The sequence below is a fragment of the Staurois parvus genome, unplaced genomic scaffold (assembly GCF_062004578.1).
Source record: "Staurois parvus isolate SC_StPar_1 unplaced genomic scaffold, SC_StPar_1.0 ptg000894l, whole genome shotgun sequence".
Classification (NCBI taxonomy): Eukaryota; Metazoa; Chordata; class Amphibia; order Anura; family Ranidae; genus Staurois; species Staurois parvus.
Genome location: NW_028318690.1, coordinates 3,039,108 through 3,063,378, shown reverse-complemented (window position 1 = coordinate 3,063,378; position 24,271 = coordinate 3,039,108). Strand labels below are relative to the sequence as shown.

Below are 24,271 nucleotides of genomic sequence, written 5' to 3'. Positions count from 1 at the left end.
TAACTCAATCACTTGAAGGCAACACAAAATTTGGACAGAAAATTAAATGTATCTAAAATTTAAAAAAAACTTAAATAGGTGTGTTTTTGCATTGAGGTCAATGATATGCGATTATGTATCGAAGTCCATTAGCATTATGGGCTGTTTTACCAGGTGGATGGTTTTGCCCTTGCAGATGCCTCCTGGAGACAGGTCGTGTAGGCATCTTACCAATGGGGTTTTTCCTGTTCTGAAGGTCGCAGTATAACCAAAATCATGAAGAAGACACCCTGTGTCGTGTAATGCATGGGGGGGGGGGGAATCCCTGACAGTACAATATTGGGCGGAACAATCTTGACAAGCACTACAGAGGAAAAAGATTTGGGAGTACTCATCTTGGATCGTGAACAAACAGTGTAGCCAGGCAGTGGGAGATGTGCATAGATTTTTGAGTCATTAGAAGGGTCACCAATAGAAGATTCCTTTAGTCCTGATTCCTTTATGTAGTTCTTTAGTTAAGCCTAGTACACACAGAGAAAATCTGACAAAAGCATTTTCGAAGCGATAATCTGGTTGTTGGTACACAGCTTTCAAGAGCCGATTACAACAGTTCAAAATTATTTGAAGGGAGAAGCACAATTTTTTTTTTTTTTTTTTTTTTTTCTCTCTCTCTCTCAAGATAACCGAACAATATTCAAATTGGTACAGTGTTCCTCTGTATTAAAAAGTAGTGACCCAAGATTGCGCATGCTCGGAAACATACCTTGCATCATGGGAAGTTGTATTCTGTCTTAAAAAAATTTTTGTAACTAACTTATGCATTTTTCGGTATGTGACAAGTATGTAAAAAAACCTATCATTTGTCTGATGTTTTCCTCATGTGTGAGGCTTTAGTCCTCCATGTAGAATACTGTCCAGTTCTGGAAACCTCACAAAGATATTGATAGAACGAGTTTATGTATTGCTTGGTACAGACTGAAAGGATATAGACCAGAGATGCAGTGATTCTGCCCTGTCCAGGTTTTTAAAGGCAGGACATGTACAGTACTGCAGAGTAAGATGTGTACCCCCATTGAACTTGCCAAACAGATGTACAAAACCATTCTTTTTCTGAGATTCCTTTTTCTAATTCTTCTTGTAGGCTCAGATGTCTTGGGAAAGAGACTCTAATGAAATGCGGTATAAAAGGCTCCAGCATTTGCTTGAGAAAAGTAACATTTATTCCAAGTTCCTTTTAACTAAAATGGAACAGCAACAGCTGGAGGTAAGTTATATTCGTGTACAAAATGCACTGTTAATGCACAGAAAAACAGACCTGTTATTCTGTGCTGCCTAGGTGTGTTCTGTAGAGAACACAAGTCAAAGCTGAAAGTTTAACAGTGTACCTTATTCATATATTTAATTTTTTTTTTTTTTTTTTTTTTTTTTAGGAGATTAAAAGGAAAGAAAAACATGAAAAGAAAAAGCAGAAAACCACACAGGTAGACACTGGTTTCATTTTTATAAAAACTTTAAATGCCTAACTTGCATGGCACTGAAGTTTCCTTGCCGTCTGCCAATTAATATTAAATGGTCCTATTTAATACAGTGCAAAAGATATTTATTGATATTTGTTTATAGCATTTCCCATTAAAATCTGAGCACTGGAAGTAAAAAAGTAAATGTCATAGCTGGCTCTAGCTCCCTCCTGAATCCTAATATAGCCGTCCCCATACAGCAACCACTGAGCCTTGCCCCCTCTGCATTCTGTAGCATTGTCGCTTCATCTCCCCTTATTAGTACAGAATCTGGATCTGCAAACTGTTCAAGGAAATGAAAACTGACAGGTTTTGTGTTGTGAATTATTGCAGCTGGAGAAAAGGGCCCTCATTCACAAAAACACATGCTACTACACTTGTCAAGTAGCTCAGTGTACTATCTGGCTTGTGCTGTTATCAGCTTGTGTTTTTGTAAATGAGTCCAATTCTCCAACCGCCATCATTCATTCACAACATAACATGACCGTTGTTTCCACTCTTACCCCTGAATGGTAGACTATAGGTCTGGACTCTGTAAACTAAACTGCAGAGATGAGGAGACCGATGAATGAATCTGTCTGGCATCTTGGGAGGAGAGCAGGTTATGAGCTGTCTGGGCTTTGTGTACATTGCTTGTCATGCCTCCTTTCCTCCTGAGCTGTTGATCAGTGTTGTCAGCTTGGTGGGTGGGGCTAGATATTCAACACCACATCTTGGCAATCCCTGCACAGGCTTTAGATGGCGACAAGTGCTATATGCACAGCATCTCCTGGGGTGTTTAACAAGCCCTCCCCCTTCTTTTTTTTTTTTTTTTTTTTTTTCCCCCCCTAATGGTCAGGGGTCTTCTTTAATCTGGCTATTCACTAACTCTAACAGATGACACTGCTCTATATGCAAATATTGTAAATGCATGTAATTTTTCAGGGGTGCCATTCAGTGTTTTACCTGCACTTTTTAGTTGTGGTAAATTTAGCTGCTTTTTATATAAAATAAAATTCTCTGCATACTCCAAAGGTATGTAAGGATTGCTAAACCTGCTTTTTTAAAGCAGGAAAATTAGGGGTACATTCATACCTACGAATACACTTGGCTACACAGCATTTGGCTGCAGGAGGAAGCTCCTTTGGAAGCAATGGGTGGTTGTCAGCTCCCACAGCTAATGTCGGCCACTTGCCTGTGATCGCTGAGCCTCCTCTTCCAGTTTGCTTTCTGGAACTTCAGGAAATTCGGCTGTCTGCAGCTTTGGACCAGTCCTACTGGAGAGGTGCAGATCAGATCCTATTCTTGGTATAATTTGATGTTCCAGCCTTGTCAGACCAGCACATTACAGGTGTAGATGTTTGGCATGCTGACTTCTCACCAGGAGCCCCTGAGTCCAGGAGTAGTGGTCCCTTCATGTGAATTGTTCCTTATTGCTTCTTACTGGCCCAGACAGCTGACTTTATAAAGACAAACACTATGTAGGCAGTGCCACATCTTATGTCTCACCAAACTGCTGTCCTGCCTTATGGTTGCTAGCGTTAATAGCAGGGCTGTTGAAACCAATGTTCTGAGGGACAAGGCCATCTGAATCTCATTCCTACATGCTAAAAGCTAGGCAGTCTACTTCTGCAAGGACTCTCATTGCACATGGAAGACCTCACTTGTTAGTCTTGGTTTCTACCCCAGGAGTTTTGTTCATTGGACTAATTCTCTTTGCTTCCGCTGGGTCTGTTTCAGAGATTGCTTTCCCATACTTTAAGACCTTCTGTACAGGGGGACTTCATGTAATGCTCCCTTTTTAGTTACCCCGTGACTCTGTAAAATGTGAGTCCTGTTTTCTTCTGCTCTTCGGAAACTTCCTTTTTAAACCCATCACAGACCTTTCACGTCTCGCCCGCAAGGTTGTTTTCTTGTAGCCATGTGGGGTGAGTTTGTCTCAAATGGCAGCCTTCTTCTGCAAAAGTGTGTGTGTACCTGTGTTGGCCTAGGCGCCCATGCGTGTGCACACAGGTGTTTGTGGATGTATTTGAAGAGGAGCATTTATAGACAGAAGAAAAAAATGCAGCAAAGACGCATTCTGAGAGGAGCTTTTGAGCTGGAAAACCCAGGTGTAAATGAAAATGTCCAGTAAAATGCATTTACGCTCAAATGCCATATGTGCTTGCATAATGTAACACTGGAGGCATAAAAAGGTTGCTCATTTTTTTATATGCCAGTTTTTCATGAGACCCTAAAGCTGTAGTAAACTGCAACTTTAAAAAAATATTTAAATGCCCTGCAAGGTAATGTCAGAACGTGCTAGGATGAATCACATACTAGCACATTCTAAAGGGCTTTCCTTAAAACTAAGCCCTCCATCGGTGAGCTGTCAACGCTGACAGGGCTTCCATCTTCACCTGGTGTTCCTTTTTATGGGTTCGCTAGCTCCAGCCAGTCTGACTAGCTGAGCAGCAATGACACCACAGCACGGTGCTCTGGAGGATCGGCACGGGTATGCCATTCCTTCAGTGCTTATGTGCCGGCTGTCGTAAAGGGTGAATATCTTTTAAACGATGCACATTTCAGCAAATATTCATTTCACCTACAGGTAAGCTTACCTACCTGTAGGTAAAAGATTCAAAAGTGGGTTTACTTACACTTTAATGTCATTAAAGATTTACCTTTTTTTCTTTTTCAGTCTGCAACCACTGTATTTTTCTGGAAAATTCATTGCAGTGTGACAGCCTGGCCCAGAACTTTCTGGCTAAGGTAGTTTCTCACCTCACCCAGGACCTTGTTCTTCATCCCTGCAGTTTAGGCTGAGTATCTTAAAGCCAGACTTTAGGTTTTGTTTTTTGGTTTTGTTTCATCCCAGGTGGACCTTCCCCTTTTTTTTTTTTTTTTTTTTTTTTTTTTTTTTTTTTTTCCTTCCCCCTCTTATTCCACCATCTCTAGGTGGTCTAGGCAGACTAACAAGTGCCCTATATAATATACATTTTCTAGAGCTCAACCTCTGTAGCTGTAGGCAGACCATCATCCAAGCCTAAAATCTGGTATTGGCTCTGCTACTTGACAACATGCTATCGAAGTCTATCAAATATAAGTTTCATCCTTCATCTCATGCCAGCTTTGGGCATCGGGTTCTTAAGGCTGCAGGCTTGTACCCAATTCTGTTGATGTTTTTATGGACATTTTCCTTTGTTTCCCACACCTCAAACTGCTTTTGGACAGCACAAAGGTGTAAAACATCTTTGTCTCTCTGAAACAGAAATAGGATTTTTGTACTCTGTGAAATCCTTTTCTTGGAGTCCATTGAAGGATGAAGTCCTACCTGTGTCTGATCATGCTCTTACCACGGTTTTGTTACAAAACTGAGGCATAGTGGGACTAGTTATTCTGAGCTAGCCTAGTTTCTTTGCCAGTGTCCATTCCTGTAGGCAGCAGTATAACCCAAAGTTTAAAACTTGCTGTTCACCTCAAATCAAAGGACCTTGTTGAGTACTAAAATCATCATGTTTTGCCTGCACCTCATTTACCGTGCCTTGAAAAAGTATTCATACCCCTTGAAATTTTCCATATTTTGTCATGTTACAACCTAAAATATAACTTTATTTTCTGTGATAGACCAACACAATGTGGCACATAATTTGAAGTGGAAGGAAAATGATAAATGGTTTTCAAACTTTTTTACAAATATCGGGAAAGTGTGGTGTGCATTTGTACTCAGCCCCCCCAAATCAGTACTTTGCAATTACCGCTTCAAGTCTTTTTGGGTATGTCTCTACCAGTTTTGCACATCTATAGTGACATTTGTGCTCATTCTTCTTTGCAAACTGTCAGATTGGATGGAGAGCATCTCAACAGCAGTTTTCAAGTCTTGCCACAGCTCCTCAATTGGGTTTAGGTCTGGACATTGACTGGGCCATTCTTACACATGACTATGCTTTGCTCTAAAACATTCCATTATAGCTCTGTCTTAGGGTTGTTGTCCTTCTGGAAGATGAACCTCTGCCCCAATCCTGAAGTCTTTTGCAGACTCTTTTTAGGCAATCTTCTAAGATTGCACTGTATTTGGCTCCATGCATCTTCCCATCAACTCTGACCAGCTTCCATGTGTCTGACAAAAAGCATCCCCACAAAATGATGCTGCCACTACCATGGGGATGGTGTGTTCTGGGTGATGTGCAGTGTTCAGTGAGACCAAAATTTTAACTTTGGCCTAGAAGCAAAACTCTGTGTGGCATAAAACTGACCAGAGCACCTTCTTCCATGTTTGCTGTGTCCCCCCACATGGCTTTCTGCAAACGGGACTTCTTACTTCTTTCTTTCAACAATGGCTTTCTTATTGCCACTCTTCTATAAAGGCCAGATTTGTGGAGTGCACAACTAATAGTTGTCCTGTGGACAGATTCTCCCACCTGAGCTGTGGACCTCTGCAGCTCTTCCAGAGTTACCATGGGCCTCTTGGCTGCTTCTCTGATTGAATGATCTCCTTACCTGGACTGTCAGTTTAGGTGGGCGGCCATGTCTTGGTAGGTTTGCAGTTGTGCCATACTCCTTCTTCTTCTTCTTCTTTTTTTTTTTTTTTTTTTTTTTTTTTTTTTCCTTTTTCCATTTTTGGATGCATTGATCAGTGCTCCATGAGATGTTCAAAGCTTGGGTTTTTTTTTTTTTATAACCTAACCCTGCTTTAAACCTCTCCACCTCTCCAGAAATCTGGGGTCTTAGACTCTCTCCTTGGCCCCCTGATAAATTGGTTTGTGTGTGTATATATAAATGCTTTGATCCACAATCCATGTATACAGATCTTCCGTGAAGAAAAGCGGCTCCAAAAAATCAAGGAGTAGGTAAATTTGCTGTTTCCACCTGAATTCCAGGTTTGGGCAGTGAATGGGGGAAGTACGAGTGCTGTCGCATTTGTGGGCTGCTAATCAGGATTTGCAAGCACATCCAGAAGGACACTATGGGCCTGTGTTCAAATTCTGGCGGCTGCAGGACCAACATATACTGCACTTATAGGACTTGCCACATCCCCAAGTGATACTGCAGTGTTGGTATGTATAAGACCAGTATGTACTAGGCCGTTGGTGCTTACCAGTTCACCGAAAGGTAGAGCGGCACTAGTACTGGTACTCTGCTGCGTATGAGAATCATCATCATGAAATTGAACCACTTTAGCGGCCTGGGAACTGGGTTGGGTACACCTGACCTTAGTTCAGACAATGGAGTAGAGGTCCCTGCTATCTGTCAGGTGCTGCTGCTGTCTACAGGTTCGTATTCTGAGGCAGATTCTGTCAATGAGGCTTTCACCTGACATGGTCGGAATCCTGTAGGCCTCTTCACTAGAGTACCTTTTCTTGGACATTTTGGCCACTAAATTTATAGGTACCTATTGTGGCTCATGGGAAAAAGAGTACTTGGCTATTGGACTGCTTGAACCACAACAACAAAATTTACCTGCAAGTGCTAGCGGAGATCAGGCCTGATTCTGCGAACACTGCGGTTTTGTGTGCAATGTATCAAGTGACAGTGTTCTACTTACACTGCACTTTTCGTGGATGAAAGGGGGGGGGGGTTCTAAGTGCAGGGGTTAAACGCAGGTGCTGGCAGATGCCATGTCTCATCTACCAACACTGCGTTTTTGGGGACACTTTATTATTGTGAATGCCAGTATAGTTCTGATCAAAGATGCTGGTCTGTTCAGACACTATACTAGCAATGGAGGTTTGTGTACAGGAGTGTTCTGGCAATCAAAGGATTAAATGTGATAACTGAGGTAGTGGCGGCAATCTAACGCTATCTGGGATGGACGGTAACGGACACCAACGCTATCTGAAGTCACCGGTGACACTAATACAGTGATCAGTAAAAAAATTTGTACACTGTACTATGATACTGGTGACAGGGTAGAGAGTGAAGGGGGCTAACTGGGGGGGCTATCAGGGGCTTAAATGTGATCTGTGTGTGGTGCCTTTACTCGCATACTGCTTTCTTCTCTCTGGAACAGAATGTGCCCAGGGAGAGAAGATTGCATCATTTCCTTTACCTGTGTAAATCTACACAGGTAGAGGAAGATTTGGGATTAAGGCAGGGATCAAGCAGCAGATCCAGGCTGAACATCACTGTTTGAGCACCGATTCTATAGCTAAAGCGGGTAAATTACACACAGGTGCACTCTATTTACTAATTAGGTGACTTCTGAAGGCAATTGGTTCTGCTGGATTTTAGTTGGGGGGGTGTATTGAAGTAAAGGGGGCTGAATACAAATGCATGCCACACTCAGATATTCATTTATAAAAACAATTCTGAAAACCGTTATTTTCCTTCCACTTCAGAATTATGTTCCACTTTGTGGTGGTCTATCACATAAAATTTTGTTTTTGGTTGTAACATGACAAAATGTGGAAAGTTTCAAGGGGTATGATTACTTTCAAGGCACTGTTGATGAAGTGTTCACTCTAAAGTGAGGGAAAATTTTCACTTTGCATTGTGAACTTAGACTGTCAATGAAGTGAACTTGTGTTGACTTAATCATCCAGATCCAGCAAAGCAAAAATACTGTGTATTTGTAAAAAAATCTGTTTATAAAACATGTTCTACTCATTTAGTGAATCAAACCCACCGTGTGAATATAAGATGTGTTTACATATTTATTTTATTTTTTATTAGCCAAAAAATGAAACTTCTGGCAAAACAGGTGAGTGTGGTGTGTGTGTGGTTTGTTGTTTTTGTTTTTTGTTTGTTGTGTTTTTGGAAATTAAGGGGTGCTTTTTGCTTGTTCCTGTAGCTCAATCAAAGAAAAGACAGCGTGAAAGCTATAGTATCTCAGATGTCATGTCAAAAGAAGTAAGAGCATTTTTAGCAGAATTACAGCACTACAAAATATTAAATTCGAATCTGACTTTAAATCTCACTTTTTTTTTTTCTTTCTTTTTTTAAGGATATTATAACTGCCTCCAAAAGATCCAAGCATGATTCTGAGGTATGTGTGAATAAATTGTTCAGTTATATCATTTTAATAGTTGTTTTTGTTTTTAATAGTTCCCCTCATATTTAATTTTTTTTTTTTTTTTTTTTTTTTTTTTAAGAATGATTCTTCCTGTAAACTAACATCTGAAGAGATTGAGCAGATGGGAGATTCTAACACAGTAATTAAAGATCGCCTGTCTCAAGCTGTGAGGCATAGCGCTAAGCATATGCTGGACCCAGTGAGGAAAGTAAATGGCCAGCCAGTTCCTTTTCAGCAGCCAAAATATTTTGTTGGAGGTGTGATGCGCTGGTACCAGGTGGAAGGCATGGAGTGGCTCAGGGTATGTTAACTTGGATAAAGGAATTTCATGAAGCTGCATGCATTTTATAATTATCCTATCACATTAAATATTTAATATGGTCAGTACATGTACCTAAATGCTGTATATGTATAGAATTGCACTTATTTGTGTAAGTTTGTATTTTTCATGAGGGTTTTTCCCCACCGTGAATGGCTCCATTTTCTGCTCTCCTTTAACTGGTACCCTGAACAAATTGTTAACACCAACAAAAGGCAGGTGATATATTTTAGAGAAAAGTGACATCCATGTGAAAAAGTTAAATTTAAAGCTTAACGCCACACTTTTCTATCCCCCTGAAGCTTTGCATTGCAAGGAGAAAATGGTTCAACTCCCGGTGGTGTGTTTTTTTGTTTTGTTTGTTTGTTTGTTTTTTTTTTAGAATATGTAGGGCAATGCACCAAACATGCAGCATTTTGGATTGTTGGTAAGCTTCAAAATGGTGGAGTAAGCTACTTGTTGCAAATTTGTTGGCCTTTTTTGAAGCATTGCGATCAATGGAATACAATATCAATTATATACCCCATTTTTTATTTTGACAGATATTTTAGTGGAGCTACTGACCACATGCCTTGTTTTGCAAATTTAATGTGGAGCGATTGCTTATGAATATTTTATTGAAAAAGAGAGTAGTTAATGCTTGGAATAAACTCCCAGCAGAGGTATTAAGCCAGTCAAGGGTAAATGGCTTCAGACATGCTTGGGACAAGCATACATCTATGCTCAGACAAAAAAGGTAACCAAAAAAATGGCAGACTATGGACTAAGGCTTTTTCTGCCGTGTGGTTTTTTGTTTTTTTTTTCATATTTTGGCTTAATTGGCATCTGATATAAGAACAGTCTGCATATGTCTATCAAAGTACGAGTATCTAAGCTTCAGATTGTTTGTTTTGTTTTTTTTCTAATTCTATGGTATGGCAAAAAACATTAGTTCAGCTAACTGTGTTACCAGTGACCATGGGGATTTGTGGGACAGCCAGGCTAGCCTGTGGCACATATATTACCAAAAATCTGTTTTGCCTGGAGTATCTCTTGGCTTTTATTGCTTCAGTAGTAACAGATTAGTGATTGTAAACCCTTGTACACCTATTCAGTTTAAATGGAAATGAAAGGCCAAACATTTATGTAACGATTATAAAAACATACTATTCTCTCAAAGGGGGAGGTGTGGGTGCAGGTCTGTTTGTAACATATGTTACACACTGAATATGGGCGTAACATGTAACAAAAGGTGAACTTATCCTTTTTGTGTGTGTGACTGTTTTTTACATGAGGGTTACAACCTATTCAGCTGTATATAGATATGCATTTCTTACTTTTAGTTCACAAAACAAACAAAAAAAATTTTCTGTTAGCTGCATAAGAGCTGGGGGCAAAGGAACAGCAGTACACTGATCTGATCTTGCCAGTGAATGGCTGAGTAGAGGAGTGTCAGGACAAGGCTAATCCCTGGAGAACAGGCTGACCACACACTGCTCTTGCCCAGTGTGGTCAGTTTTTTAATAGAGCAGAGGGACTGGCAGGAACACCATGGATTTCACACAAAGAAAAGCAATACAAAAGAACAGGATACTTTTTTCATACAAGTACATTGTACAGCAGGTGCATTTCAGGAATATCAAATGTTTGGGTTTACATATTCTTTGATTTTCTGTAGTAAACTTTTTTTTTTTTTTTTTTTTTGTCCCCACCCCTTCCATTTAACAGATGCTGTGGGAGAATGGAATTAATGGCATATTGGCTGATGAAATGGGCTTGGGGAAGACTGTCCAATGTATTGCTACTATAGCGATGATGATTGAAAGAGGTGTACCTGGACCGTTCTTAGTTTGTGGCCCTTTATCTACTCTTCCTAACTGGATATCTGAGTTTAAACGTTTCTCTCCTGAGGTAGTTATTTTAATCTGTATTGAACTATATGGAGTTTGTGTAATTGCGCATGCTTGGTTTCTTTTCCCAGTTCAAAAGTGTACTTGTAGATATGTGCACGGTGTACTTTTTTTCATTTATTTTTGGAAGACCTCTGGGGTGCCTATAATGGGCATAAAAGTTAAATCTACAATACTGTAAAGTGTGGATTCACACATGGGCAGTGCAAATTGGTCTGTTTTTCACAGCTAATTGATAGTGGTTCAGGTTAGGTTTACATTAATATCAGGTGAGAAAACTGGCCTGAAATCATGTTCATAAAATCATGATGTGCGATTCAGAAGCGGTTCCCGTAGAAGTCAATGAGCCTGTAATCTGTACCTGAACCAGACCGCACTGCTCAGGAATCGGACAGGACTCCTTCCCTTTTCTTTCTTCTTTTTTCTTCTTTTTTCTTTTTCTTTCCATATTTTTTATTTTTTTTTTCCACTTACAAGTATATGTAATGTGTTGCAGATTCCTGTTCTGCTTTACCATGGTAACCAACAAGAACGTCGTAATTTGGCCCAAAAAATTAATAAACGAGACGTGGCTTTGCAGATTTACCCTGTGGTTATCACTTCTTTTGAGATTGCCATGAGGGATCGTCAGGTCTTGCAGGTACTGTAATGTGCGGATATTTACTTTTTATAAAAAAAAAAAAGGGGGGGTATACAAGTTTTTTTTGTTTGGTTTTTTGTGTGTGTGTGTGTGTGTCCTTACTCCTATTTTTTTTGTTGTGAATTCTACAGCATAGGTCTTGGAAATACATGATCCTAGATGAAGGGCATAGGATTAAAAACATGAACTGTCGACTTATAAGAGAATTAAAGCAATTTCGGTCTGACAATAAGCTGCTCCTCACTGGGACACCACTACAGAACAACCTTGCAGAGCTGTGGTCTCTTTTGAACTTCCTGCTACCAGATGTTTTTGATGATTTAAGAAGGTAATGAAATTGTGACTGCTTGAATTTGGCGTAGTGGCCATTTGTGCTGGCTTGCTTTCTCACACTTAATTTTCATCCATTTTCTAAAGCTTTGAATCCTGGTTTGATATAACTGGTATCTCACAGAATGCTGAAGACATTGTGGCCAGTGAACGTGAACAGAACATTTTACATATGCTGCACCAGGTAATGCCATATCTTAACTATTGAACTGGGCAGGCTTTTTTTGCATTTGGTTTTTCTTTTTTTTTTTTTTTTTTTTTTTTTTTGCTTTTTTTTCTTAATGTGCCATTTCATTGATCCCTGGTGTTCCAGAACAACCAAACTATATTTCCTTCTTTTTTTTTTTTTTTTTTTTTTTTTGCATTTTAGATTTTAACACCTTTCCTGTTAAGGAGACTGAAAACTGATGTAGCATTGGAGGTTCCCCCAAAGCGAGAAGTTATTGTCTATGCGCCTTTAACAAAGAAACAAGAGGAGTTTTACACAGCCATAGTAAATCGGACTATTGAAAAAACTCTGGGACAGGACAAGGTAGTCGCTAAGCTGTATTTTGATTTTGTTCTGCCTTGGAAAATTTTAGGTGTTTATTTTAATGTTTTATTATATTCTATAGTCTACAGAGCCAGTACAAATATCTAAAGGAAGAGGAAAAAGAAGAAGTCGTAAAGTGGTGAATTATAGTGAGCTAGATAAAGATACTCCGGATGGACTTGAAAAGTTTATAAGTTGCATGCTCAAACAGCAGGAAGCTGAGAAAGAAAGGTATTTTGCTATGTAGCTCTTGCCTTTCATTGGCAACCATTTTTACAGCTGTAGATGTTTGTGTGCACTAAATTATCTGTCATCTTCAGGCCTGTGATAGAAGTTAATTTGCCAGGGAATGCAGAAGTGAACCTTAAAATGAGGAATATCATGATGTTACTGAGAAAATGTTGTAACCACCCGTATCTGATTGAATATCCTCTAGATCCTGTAACCCAGGAGTTCAAGGTAAGCTTCCAAGAGGTGGTGTTTTTCTGCATTCTTTTAAGAAGGTTGTGTTTTAACTGAATTTTATTTAATTTTTTTCTGCAATTAAATGTGTATTTCTGTGAAAAATATAAAAATACATATTGCCATACGAGTCTCACAAATCCATTTTAGGTTTTGGTTTTGTTTCTTTGCCAGATTGATAAGGAACTGATAAATACTTCAGGGAAATTTTTGCTCTTGGATCGGATGTTGCCAGAAATGAAGAAAAGAGGACACAAGGTATTAATGCTGCTTACTTGCCTATAGATTGTGCAATTGTTTAAAAACTGATACTACAAAAATGGCTTTTTTTTTTTTTTTTTTTTTTTTTTTTTTTTAAATTCCATTTATATTTTTTATTTTCCTTTTTTAGGTTTTGATCTTCTCACAAATGACAATGATGTTGGACATAATAATGGATTACTGCTATTACAGAAATTTCAACTTCTGTAGATTGGATGGATCTATGGCATATGCACAGAGAGAAGAAAATGTAAGGTTCCGCTCTGTATTCTAAAATATTGCGTACCTACTGGTGGTGTCTTTTGATGTCCCCTTAACTTTCCCTTTTTTGTTTCTCACAGATGCAGAAGTTTAATACTGACCCTGATGTGTTCATCTTTCTGGTCAGCACACGGGCAGGGGGACTAGGAATCAACTTAACAGCAGCAGACACAGTAATCCTTTATGACAGTGACTGGGTAAATGCTGTCGTGTTGTGTGTGTTTTTTTGTTTTGTTTTTTTTTGTTTTTTTGTCTACTACTTTTTTCTAGTGTCCATGGCAGGGTTGAATTGCCGTCCGTTTGTAAATACTACAAGTAGTAATTATATAATCTATACTGGCAACATAATTATTTGAAAAGTGTTTCATGCAATCCGATCCTAAAAACAGAGGTCAAAGAGATCTGTGTTTCTGTAATACTTCAGTCACAGGAAACCTGTTAGAACTGTGGAGGCTTTTGTTACTAGGATCTTTCTGAAATGCTAGTTTCAGTATCCGTTATGACTCTTGCTTCAATACTTTGTCACTTAATCAGAAACATGTAATAGGCACTTTCCTTGCTTTTTTCATTTCTTTGGTCTGCTAGCTAATAAGCCCTCCCTTCTGTGCATAGGATTAAGTTTAGGCCACAGAGATGTATGCCCTTCTGGTTTTTCCTTTGTGCTCTTTCTTACGCTCCTAGGGAGAGATGGAGTCTCCAAAAACCCCAACCCCCGCCCCTCCCCCCAAGGTACCATTCGCATACAGCACTACTGGTAAATTGCATGTATAAGTACAGGCTGTGTAGCATATCTCCCTGCTCACCAGCTGCAAGAGGTTGCTTGCCTTGGATCTTTGTGGGTGTCATAATTGTATGTACGGTTAAAGGGATTTACTTTATTGTGGTAATTGTTTTTGTTAGCATTATGCTTGCATATGGTGGCTGGGAATCTTAGATACTAGTTATGTCTGAATTTCATGCCTTCAAATGGTCTGAACTTGGTCTTTTTGCTTTTTTCTAAATGTCCTGTCTTGCACAGAATCCTCAAGCTGATCTTCAAGCCCAGGACAGATGCCACAGAATTGGTCAGACAAAACCTGTTGTGGTGTATAGACTTGTGACGGCAAATACTATAGATCAAAAGATTGTGGAAAGAGCAGCAGCCAAAAGAAAGCTAGAAAAGCTGGTGATCCACAAAAGTAAGGAGTTGCCTACCCTTGTCTTTTGAAATGAACTAAATATGAACTTGTAATATAGTACAATGTTTACTTGCAATGCCTGCTATCCCACACAATCTAATAATTAGTTCCAGATCACACTGAATAAAGCCAGAAGTGACTACTTCATCATTTTTCAGTTTGAGAGCTGTCAAACAGCCAGGGAAGCGGCGGATTAAGCCGCTCTGGGCACTGTCGGCTGCTTTGGAGTGCAGGGAAGACATGGGGGGTCTTCCCATTGCCTCCATAAAGGGTACCTGTCACCTGCCCAATGCCATCACCTGGAGTTTTAACCCTCTTTTGATGGCAATACAGTTTAAAAAATATAATGTATACGTAACCACTATTGCTATGCATGTGCCCACAATAAACATGAACCCCTTTCCCTGCACACACCCCAGCCCCCCCCCCCTTCCCAAACACTACCATGCGCACAGGGTGAGCATGTTTCTGTAAGCCATGGTTGCACCACACAGGTGAGTTATCACTGTGAAAATGTGATCAATAATACTAGCACCATAGCCATGTTTGTGTGTTTTATGGGTTTGTTTTTTTTTATTATTATTATTCTGCAGGTCTCTTGCTTTTCAGAAAATGTTCCGGGGCTTTAATTTTGGGCATAAAACTAGGTTTTGTGTGCAAAAAATGTAAAAACAAAATTTGTCTGCTGTACCATGTGCTTGTATGAATAAGTATCCTGACCTTTAGTTTTGCTTCCTTTGTGTGAAATCCCTGGTGTTGCTTCCAATCAGTTTGCTTTCCTTTTAAAAAAACAAAAAAGCTGACCACACTAGGCAGGAGAACACAGTGCGGTCAGTTCTCTAGCTCCAATGATTAGACTTGTCCTGACACATCCCCCATGCAGAGTCGTTCAGTGGAAAGCTCAGTGTACTGCTGTTTCTCCTCCCCCAGCTCTTATGCAGCTGAGAACAGAATTTGATCACTTTAAAGAATAAGTTAAAAACTTTTTTTTTTTTTTTTTTCTGTACACAATTGAATGGATTTTTACAAGATGAGGGTTTACAAACTCTTTACACGAGAAGTTGACCTATTCGTTACATGTTACACCCATATTCGGGGTGTAACGTATAATTTTATGAACGTACCGGCCCCCTTCTTCTGTGTGTTCTGTGAATGAGAACTACACGCCCCAGCAACCTTTGCAGCTGTCAGCATGTAGTTCTCGGTGAACTACCACAGTGCTGTGGAAGTTAATTGAGTCTTCCTGAACGAGTATCGGCTTCCCTGTACTAGGATGCAGATACAGTGACCGGTCAAAGGGAGACCTGCATGACACCAGCGATCTGCTGATTGTTGGTGCAGTGCTTTTCAGTCTCCAAAACAAAATGCTAAATGCACTTTTTTTATTTGCCAAGAAAAAGCATTTATTTTTTTGCTGTAAGGTGAACCTAGCCTGTTTTTAAATTTTTTTGTTTTTTTCACAGCATTTTATCAAACACAAATTTTCTGGCGGAAAGTAATTTTTAATTTTAGTAAACACAAACACAATACAATTCCAATTTTTTGGTAACATATAAAGATAGTGACTTGACATTTTCCACATTTTTGTCATGTTCTAACCAAAAACGTAAATGTATTTTAGTGGTGTTTTATGTAATGGGCCAACACAAAGTAGCACGTAATTCTGAAGTGTAAGGAAAGTGGCAAATGGGTCTCAAGTGTGTGTGTGTGTGTGTGTGTTTTTTACAAATCTGAACAGTGTGGCATGGATTTGTATTCAGCCCCTTTTACTAAAATCTAGGAACCAATTCCTTTCAAATGTCACCTAATTAGTAAATAGTCCACCTGTGTGTATTTTAACCTACTAAATCCAGCTATTCTGTAAAGCCCTCCAGAGGTTTGTTGGAGAACAATAGTGAAGAAACTGCATAATGAAGGCCAAGAAACACACTAGAAAAGTAAAAAAGTCAGGGATGAAGTTATGGAGAAGTTTAATGGAGGGTGTAAAAAAAAAAATATTTCCCAAAAAAACCTACCAAGACATGGCCATCCACCTAAACTGACAGGCCGGGCAAGGAGAGCATTAAGCAGAGAAGCAGCCAGGAGGCCCATGGTAACTCTAGAGGAGCTGCAGAGATACACAGGACATGTATTAGTTGTGCACTCCACAAACCTGGTCTTTATGAGAGAGTGGCAAGAAAGCTCTAAGAAGTCCTGTTTGCAGTTTGCAAGAAGCCATGTGGGGGGGCACGGCAAACGTGGAAGTAGGTGCTCTGGTCAGATGAGACCAAAATTTAACTTTTGACTGTGTGACGGAAAACTAACACTGCACATCACCCTGAACACCCTATCCTCACTGTGAAACATGGTGGTGGTGGCAGCATCATGTCATGGGGATGCTTTTCTTCAGCAGGGACAGGGAAGCTGGTCAGTTGATGGGAAGATGGATGGAGCCAAGTACAGGGCAGTCTTAGAAGAAAACCTGTTAGTCTGCAAAAGACTTGAGACTAGAGCCAAAGTTTACCTTCCAGCAGAACCACTCTAAACATACAGTCAGAGCTACAATGGAATTGTTTAAATCAAAGCATATTTGTGTTAGAATGGCCCAGTCAAAGTCCAGACCTTAAATCCATTTGAGAATCTGTGACAAGACTTGAAAATTGCTGTTCAGACGCTCTCCATCTAATCTGAAGGAGCTTGAGCTATTTTGCAAAGAAGAATGGGCAAGAGTTTCACTCTGTGCAAAGCTGGTAAAGCCAAAAAGACTTGCAGCTGTAATTATAGCAAAAGTTGGTTCTACAAGGTATTGATTTAGGGAGGCTGAATAAGAATGCACGCCATACTTTTCAGATATTTTGTAAAACAATTTTTAAACCATTTTTATCGTTCTTTCCACTTCACAATTATGTGCCATTTTTGTATTGATCTATCACATAAAATTCCAATAAAATATATTCACGTTTTTGGTTGTAATATGACAATGTGGAAAATTTTAAAGGGGTATGAATACTTTTTTTTCAAGGCACTGTACCTAACGTGTTTTTTTTTTTTTTTTTTTTTTTTTTTTTTTTAAATTGCGTATGCCCTTGGAATGGTGACAAACTGTGGTACCAAAAAGATCTCCATAGGCAATGCTTTGAAAGCCGTTACAGATTACCAGTTTAGAGTTACACAGGTGGTCTGGTGCTAGAATGATTGTGCTCAATCTGACAATCGCGACAATACCTTCTGTGGTGCGATCTCCGTTTAGTGCGTGCAGGACTTGCTTGCTGGCATTTGCCCCGGGGCAATTTTTTTAATTTTTTTTTTTTTCTTTTAATTTTATTGAACGGTTACTGCCATCATACAGGATGATGGCATGGGACATGACAGGTCTTAATGGAGGTATGTATGTACAGTTCAAAGTCTTTACTACAGTTTCCTTCACTGTAAAGCTCCTGTTTTAAAAAGCGCCCATAAGTTCTCAATACAGTTTAGGTCATGTGAGGAGGGGGGCCAAGTCATTTTATCTTTAAGGCCTTTACTGGCTAGCCCGCTGTGGAGTATTTCGATGCATGTGATGGAGCATTGTCCTGCATAAATATCATGGTAGTCTTGACATATGCAGACTTTTTCTGGTACCACCACTTGAAGAAAGTGTCTGTCTTCCAATAACTGGCAGTTGGTTTGGGAGCTGATTGTGTCCATCTTAAACCCGAAAAGGTCCAACTAGCTCATCTTTAATGATACCAGCCCATATCAGTACCACGTCTTCACCTTGCTGGTGCCTGAGTCGAAGTGGAGCTCTGTGCCCATTATGGATTTACCACAGGCCTGTCCATTTGATCAGTCAAGAGTTACTGTCCTCATCAGTCCATAAAGCCTATGAAAAATGTGTCTTCAGATATTTCCCAAAAAAGTCTTCAAGAAAAACCCATGATATAGGCACCTCTTCCAACAGCAACAGGAAACGCCATCACCAAGTACACTTTTTAAAAGTATGTCCCTCTGCTGAACTGGTCAGTTTGTTTCCTCCGGCTGGAGATGCGTCACCTGGAACCTGGATGAGAGAGGCCTAATGGTTTTTCTGGCTAGACTTTTTTTCCACTTGCAACCTTACCTACCTGGCTGCTCTGGGAACAGTTGGTAGGATTCTCTGCTAAATTGCCCTCCAAAACCACTCCTCATTTTGAAAGGAGGTTCACTTGGTTCTCTTTCTCCTTCTGTGCCTAGCAAAGGCCATGTCTGCAAGTAGCATACCCCCTTAACAAGGAGCTCCCCTTAACAAGCTTGGGCTCCCAGTCTGGGTGCATGCACTGTAGGGCACTTTTTAGAAGCTGCTCATGCAGTAGCTGCATCTTGGGTTTGTGGTCTGTCTGTGTTCCCCTTTGACTAGATGATGCAAGGCATTAATCCTGGTAGGGATAAAGCCATTTCCAGGTGAAGAGGCTCAGGTTCTAAGCCTCATTTTTGGTGCTGGGGAAGGGCTGGCTGGTTTCCCTTTTTTAAATCTAGCATTTCCTTCAAGCATGGGCAGTTAGGATGCTATAGGTGGAAGAGCTAATGCTGCATATTGGATTTTTCAATACAAACTGCAGCTCCGGTGGTTACTGGCACCAGCAGAACATCACAGGTAAGCTGGGGGTTGCAGTACCTACTTGCTTTGTTTGTCCCTAGGTTTTCACCTAGCCTGTAATCTGTCACCAGGGGCCCCTTGGGTTTGGGCTTATTGTGGCAGGACACTGGTGGGCTCTTGAGTCTCGGCTATCCTGGGACTCCCTCTCATTGGCTGAGACAGAAGCGGGAGCCATTGGTTCCCACTGTTAGTCACAGCCAGCGAGCCAATGGGAAGAGGGGGTGGAGCTAAGCCACAGCTGCATTTGTGAATGTGGTCATGGAGCAGTGGATGTCCCATAGCAAGCTCCATGGCAAGCTGCTTGCTGTGAGGGCACCCGACAGGAGGGAGGGGCCAGAAGCAGCGGCAGGAGACCCAAGAAGAGGAGAATCTGGGCTGCTCTGTGTAATACCACTGCACATAACAGGTAAGTATAGACATGTTGTTGAACCACTTTAACATGGCCCCTGAATGATCATGTATATCTCAAGGCACTGGGCTTCCTCGCATTCATATACAAGGATATAGGCGGTGGAAAGTCACTGTAGTTCAGACCTAGTTATTCCATGTTAGGGTCTGTTGGGGCTAGTCCTTTTTTTCTTTTTTTGTTCCCTCTACTTTGTCAAGTCTTTACCCTGCGGTGTTCTTCAACTTCAATTAGCCGGTTTCTTTGGCTACACAGACTTTAGGGGCATTTATTTGTCCTTGGTTGACCAGGGCCTCAGTAGAGCTGGCTTTTTCCTTATGGATATTGATTTTCTTGGAATCGGTCCAGTGTAATGTTGAACTTTCCTGATATGACTTGGTTTTCCCTGCAGCTAGCTCCCCTACCTCGGTTTTTCTCTTGAGAATTTAATACAACCAGATTTACCATATCTATGCTATTTTTGTCATCGCGAGGGTAGTAAAGGTCTTTGGACTTTTTTAATGACCCTCCCTAATCTGGTAAGTTCTTATTAATCATCTCCATGGGCTGTCCTGGAAGACTTTTTGGAAAAACCTGAGTTACTTACTGGTAACTGTTTCAGGAGTCTTCCAGGACAGCCAGATTCTCACCCTTGTGGTTTCATTTTAAGCTTTTTCAGGTTTTCGTCTTTATTTTATGGTTTTTAAAATAAAAAAAAAAACTGACCAGTTCAGCAGAGGGACTTCTTTTTTAAAGTGTACTTGGTGATGTTTCCGGTTCCTGTTGGAGGAGGTGCCCATATCTCATTGTCCTGGAAGACTCCTGGAAACCGTTACCAGTAAGGCTGGCCATACATGTGTAGATTTTCAGACGAGAATATTTATAAGTAAAGTCGTACGAACATTCTTTGAACATTTGATGAATGGGTGAATGTTCGAAAATTCTTTTGATTTTAAAGGAATGTAATTTCTGAACGATAAGCACATACGCTGGCCGAAAATTAGTTTAAAAGGTTTTTCTTCCTGTCCCTTTGAATTTTCCCATCACTGCTGTTGAAAACAAACATCGATTTGACCCCACTAACTGTTAGAAAATCAAACGCATTTTCAACAAAAATTCTTGAACGAAAATCTATACGTGTATGGCTAGCTTTTAAGTCTAACTCTGGTTTTCTTGACCCAGTCTTGATGTTTCAACTTATGTGACTTGGCCAAGGTAAGGAGGGCTGAAACCCAACCATCACTGAACATGTCTCTCTGCACGGAACACCTTGTATTTCTGGGTACTCCATGTAGGTTGCATTTCTGGAATATGACAGCACTGGAGGATAATGGGTTCCTGGTAGCCTTACGTTTTTGGTTCTTAAAGTTTTTTTCGTGTGTGTGCACATAAGTGGTCCATATAGTGAAGTTTGTGGTGTTCACCTTAAGGTTATCACCGAGGACAAGGGGACACTTCTACCTCTGGAGAAAGAGATTCCATTTCTAAATATGGAAAGGCTTCTTCACAGTAAGAGCCCCAGTTCTGGTCAGCTCAGAATTTTTTATTTTTTTTTATTTTCCTTATTCCTTTGCATGGATTTTTTCCTACATACATAGAATATAACGGGATGCTAATATTTGTAGATAAAAGTTGATCCAGGAAATATCAGATTGCCCCTTTTGGGATCAGGAAGGAATTTTTTTTTTTTTTTTTTTTTTTTTTTTTTGTTCTCCCTGTTGGAGCAAATTGGGGGGGGGGGTGTGCCTGTAATGTCAACTCTGCAGATTGAGGTGGTTCACTCTTGAATTTGCCAAGCTGCCTCTGATCTGTACATCTGTTGCTATAGCATTAAGTTTCTGTTTTTTGCATGTTTAGAATGCCACGCTTCATGGTTTTGAATATGCAATGCCCTACTTTAGCTTAAAGTGGTGTATATGTTTTCCAGATAAATTTAAAGGTGGGCACAATGGAATGAACCAGTCTAAAAGCTGTCTTGATAAAAAAGAATTACTGGAGTTGCTTCAGTCCCGAGATCATGAAAGGTAAGAATAGAAGTTCTGTTTAGAATAAAATGTTGAATAGTAAGGGATGTAGACTTTTGTGTGTGTCCTCTTTTGTGATGACAGTTGTAATTGGAAAAGTTGAAGGGCAGCAATAGCTGGATGAGTTTGTTGGTTTTTTGTTTGTTTTTTTAATGGTCTGCAGACCATTAACATCTGTAAATGTTTAACCACTTGCCCCGTCCAGAGGATTTACCCCCCTCCCTGACCAGGCCATTTTTTTGCACTATAGCACTGCATTATTTTAACTGACAATTGCACGGTCGTGCAATGCCGCACCCAGGTGAAATTTACGTCTTATACCCCCCCCCCCCCCCCTTATGAATTGAGCTTTCTTTCGGTGGTATTTGATCGCCTGTGTGGTTTTTGTTTTTTGCGCTATAAGCAAAAAAGCTGACAATTTTGAGAAACAATATCTTTTTGCTATTGAACATGTCCACTAAAAAAAATTTTAATCAAATTTCATCATAATTTAGGCAAAAATGTATTCTGGTCTTTGCTATAAAAAAAAATATATATATATCTATATTATCCCAATGTGTAAATTGGTTTCCGTGAAAGTTATGGCGGTATAGATACTAGGATTCCCCCCTACTAGTAATGGCGGCGATCCACGACTTTTAGCAGGACTGTGGCGGGCATTCTGACGCTGGGGGGCAACTAACTTGGTGGTGTTGACATCCCCAATGATGCCAATACAGTGATCAGTGCTAAAAAAAAAAACAGCACTGACACTGGGCAGGAAGGGGTTAATTTGAGGGCCAATCAAAGTGTTAACTGTGTGTAGGAAGTGGTGTTTTTTTTTTTTTTTTTTGTTCTTTTACTAGAGGGCATGTGCTTCACAGTAAGCACACTGATCGGGATGGCTGTGCTGAGCAGTTTGCTCGAGCTGACAGGGAGGAAGACTGTAAACAAAAGTCTTCTTCCCCGTTGGTAATCACCAGGCGGGGCCTGGTGATTGACGGCCGCGAGTGCTGGCGCAGGTAGGGCACTCGCACACACGCCCCCTACCCGGAAATGCAAATAGTGTGTGTAATATATATTATATGTTTTTTGCGCATTCGTATCACTGTAGCAGTAGATCTGCTATAGGGCGGCAGTTGATAAGCCTCTAGCAACTTGGTCCTTCAAACATCAGCAGATATTGAACAATGCCTGTGTTTAGGGCCCTAGTCTTGTCTGATAGTGTTGGCAGCTGCTAGAAGAGATGGAGCTGCAGAGAAAGTGATGTCTGTACCTCATTTAACATCACCTTTACATTTAAAGTGGAAGTAAATCCTAACTCTAAACCTGCTCTCCCAGTCACATTCTAAGCTTAATCTATTTCGCCTTGTAAAGAAGAAGACAAATCTCTTGCCTGTTCTGCAGCTGCTCATGTCCAGTCTCCAGCAGGGCCGTCTGAATGCAGAAGACAGCAGACAATGGGTGAACAATGCCTAGGAGGAGACTTCACCCATAGCGGAGCTCTGTCCTGTCAGCATCTTCTCTAATCACTAGGTCCCAGCTGTCAGTTGTTGGGCAGGACCCACTGATCAGCTTGTGCTGTGTCTAATCACATCAGTCGGAGCGGCAGGTGCATGCCCTCTACCCGGGAGAGCTGGATCACGTATTGGGTACTTGACTCAGTGCAGGAGAGTAGCCTTGTATATATGCGTGGGCAGAAAGCAGTTGGAAGAGTCTGCAGGAGCCTGACACTGCACTCTCGATCCAGTGATCACAGGTGCCATGCTCTGCAGGCTCCTGAGAAAATGCTAATTATTTTAACCTCCCAGTTTCTTCTCATTCATTCATTTTTTTTTTTATTTTTTTTTTTAAACACTTTTTTTTATTTTTCTGTGCCTTTTTTTTAAAAATGACACCTGGGACTTGGCCAAACAAGTATACTAAGCTTTATAGAACAGAGTGTGCAGCAGATTTGTTCCATTGCAAAGTATGGACAGAGTACATTTCAATCTTATGTGCATAGAGCATTTTGTTGTGTTGCAATTGCTTGAGTGCTGTATAATCCAAGTGCTGTGTATAGTGTTGACTGGCATCTTTTAAAAATTCTTTTGTGAGATGATTGTTTCTCTGCTCTCAGGGAAGTAAAAGGATCCAATGGTAAAGTCATGAGTGATAAGGACCTGGAATTATTACTGGATAGAAGCGACCTCCTTGGTGAGTTGAACCTTCTAGGCCAGTGGTGGGCAACCTTTTTTTTCAACTGAGCCAAATCTCGCCAAAACCATGATTGAAATTTATTTTGAGAGCCACATTTTTAAAACTGAAAATACATCTCCCATATAGTAATTCATCCCCCATAGTAATTCATCCCCCATATAGTAATTCATCCCCCGTAGTGTAATTCATCCCCCATAGTGTAATTCATCCCCCATAGTAATTCATCCCCCATAGTAATTCATCCCCCATATAGTAATTCATCCCCCATAGTAATTCATCCCCCATATAGTAATTCATCCCCCATAGCAATTCATCCCCCGTATAGTATTTCATCCCTCGTATAGTATTTCATCCCCCGTATAGTATTTCATCCCCCATATAGTATTTCATCCCCCATATAGTATTTCATCCCTCATATAGTATTTCATCCCTCATATAGTATTTCATCCCCCATATAGTAATTCATCCCTCATATAGTATTTCATCCCTCATATAGTATTTCATCCCCCCATATAGTATTTCATCCCTCATATAGTATTTCATCCCCCCATATAGTATTTCATCCCTCATATAGTATTTCATCCCCCCATATAGTATTTCATCCCTCATATAGTAATTCATCCCTCATATAGTATTTCATCCCCCCATATAGTATTTCATCCCTCATATAGTATTTCATCCCCCCATATAGTATTTCATCCCTCATAAAGTAATTCATCCCTCATATAGTATTTCATCCCTCATATAGTATT

At 40.2% G+C, this 24,271-nt stretch overlaps 1 protein-coding gene across 1 annotated transcript in view; it reads left to right on the top strand.

The window, feature by feature from the left end:
- Positions 1–24,271, top strand: part of LOC149442372 (lymphoid-specific helicase-like) — a 34,088-nt gene that overhangs the window by 8,628 nt on the left and 1,189 nt on the right. Inside the window, exons 3-21 of the mRNA XM_089656215.1 lie at positions 1,121–1,243; positions 1,410–1,460; positions 8,127–8,154; positions 8,245–8,303; positions 8,398–8,439; positions 8,546–8,767; positions 10,493–10,675; positions 11,171–11,314; positions 11,446–11,642; positions 11,732–11,828; positions 12,015–12,176; positions 12,259–12,407; positions 12,497–12,635; positions 12,813–12,896; positions 13,030–13,149; positions 13,241–13,357; positions 14,179–14,338; positions 21,245–21,341; positions 23,440–23,516. Coding sequence (XP_089512341.1) covers positions 1,121–1,243; positions 1,410–1,460; positions 8,127–8,154; positions 8,245–8,303; positions 8,398–8,439; positions 8,546–8,767; positions 10,493–10,675; positions 11,171–11,314; positions 11,446–11,642; positions 11,732–11,828; positions 12,015–12,176; positions 12,259–12,407; positions 12,497–12,635; positions 12,813–12,896; positions 13,030–13,149; positions 13,241–13,357; positions 14,179–14,338; positions 21,245–21,341; positions 23,440–23,516 — 2,251 coding nt within the window. The remainder of the gene's footprint in view (positions 1–1,120; positions 1,244–1,409; positions 1,461–8,126; positions 8,155–8,244; positions 8,304–8,397; positions 8,440–8,545; positions 8,768–10,492; positions 10,676–11,170; positions 11,315–11,445; positions 11,643–11,731; positions 11,829–12,014; positions 12,177–12,258; positions 12,408–12,496; positions 12,636–12,812; positions 12,897–13,029; positions 13,150–13,240; positions 13,358–14,178; positions 14,339–21,244; positions 21,342–23,439; positions 23,517–24,271) is intronic.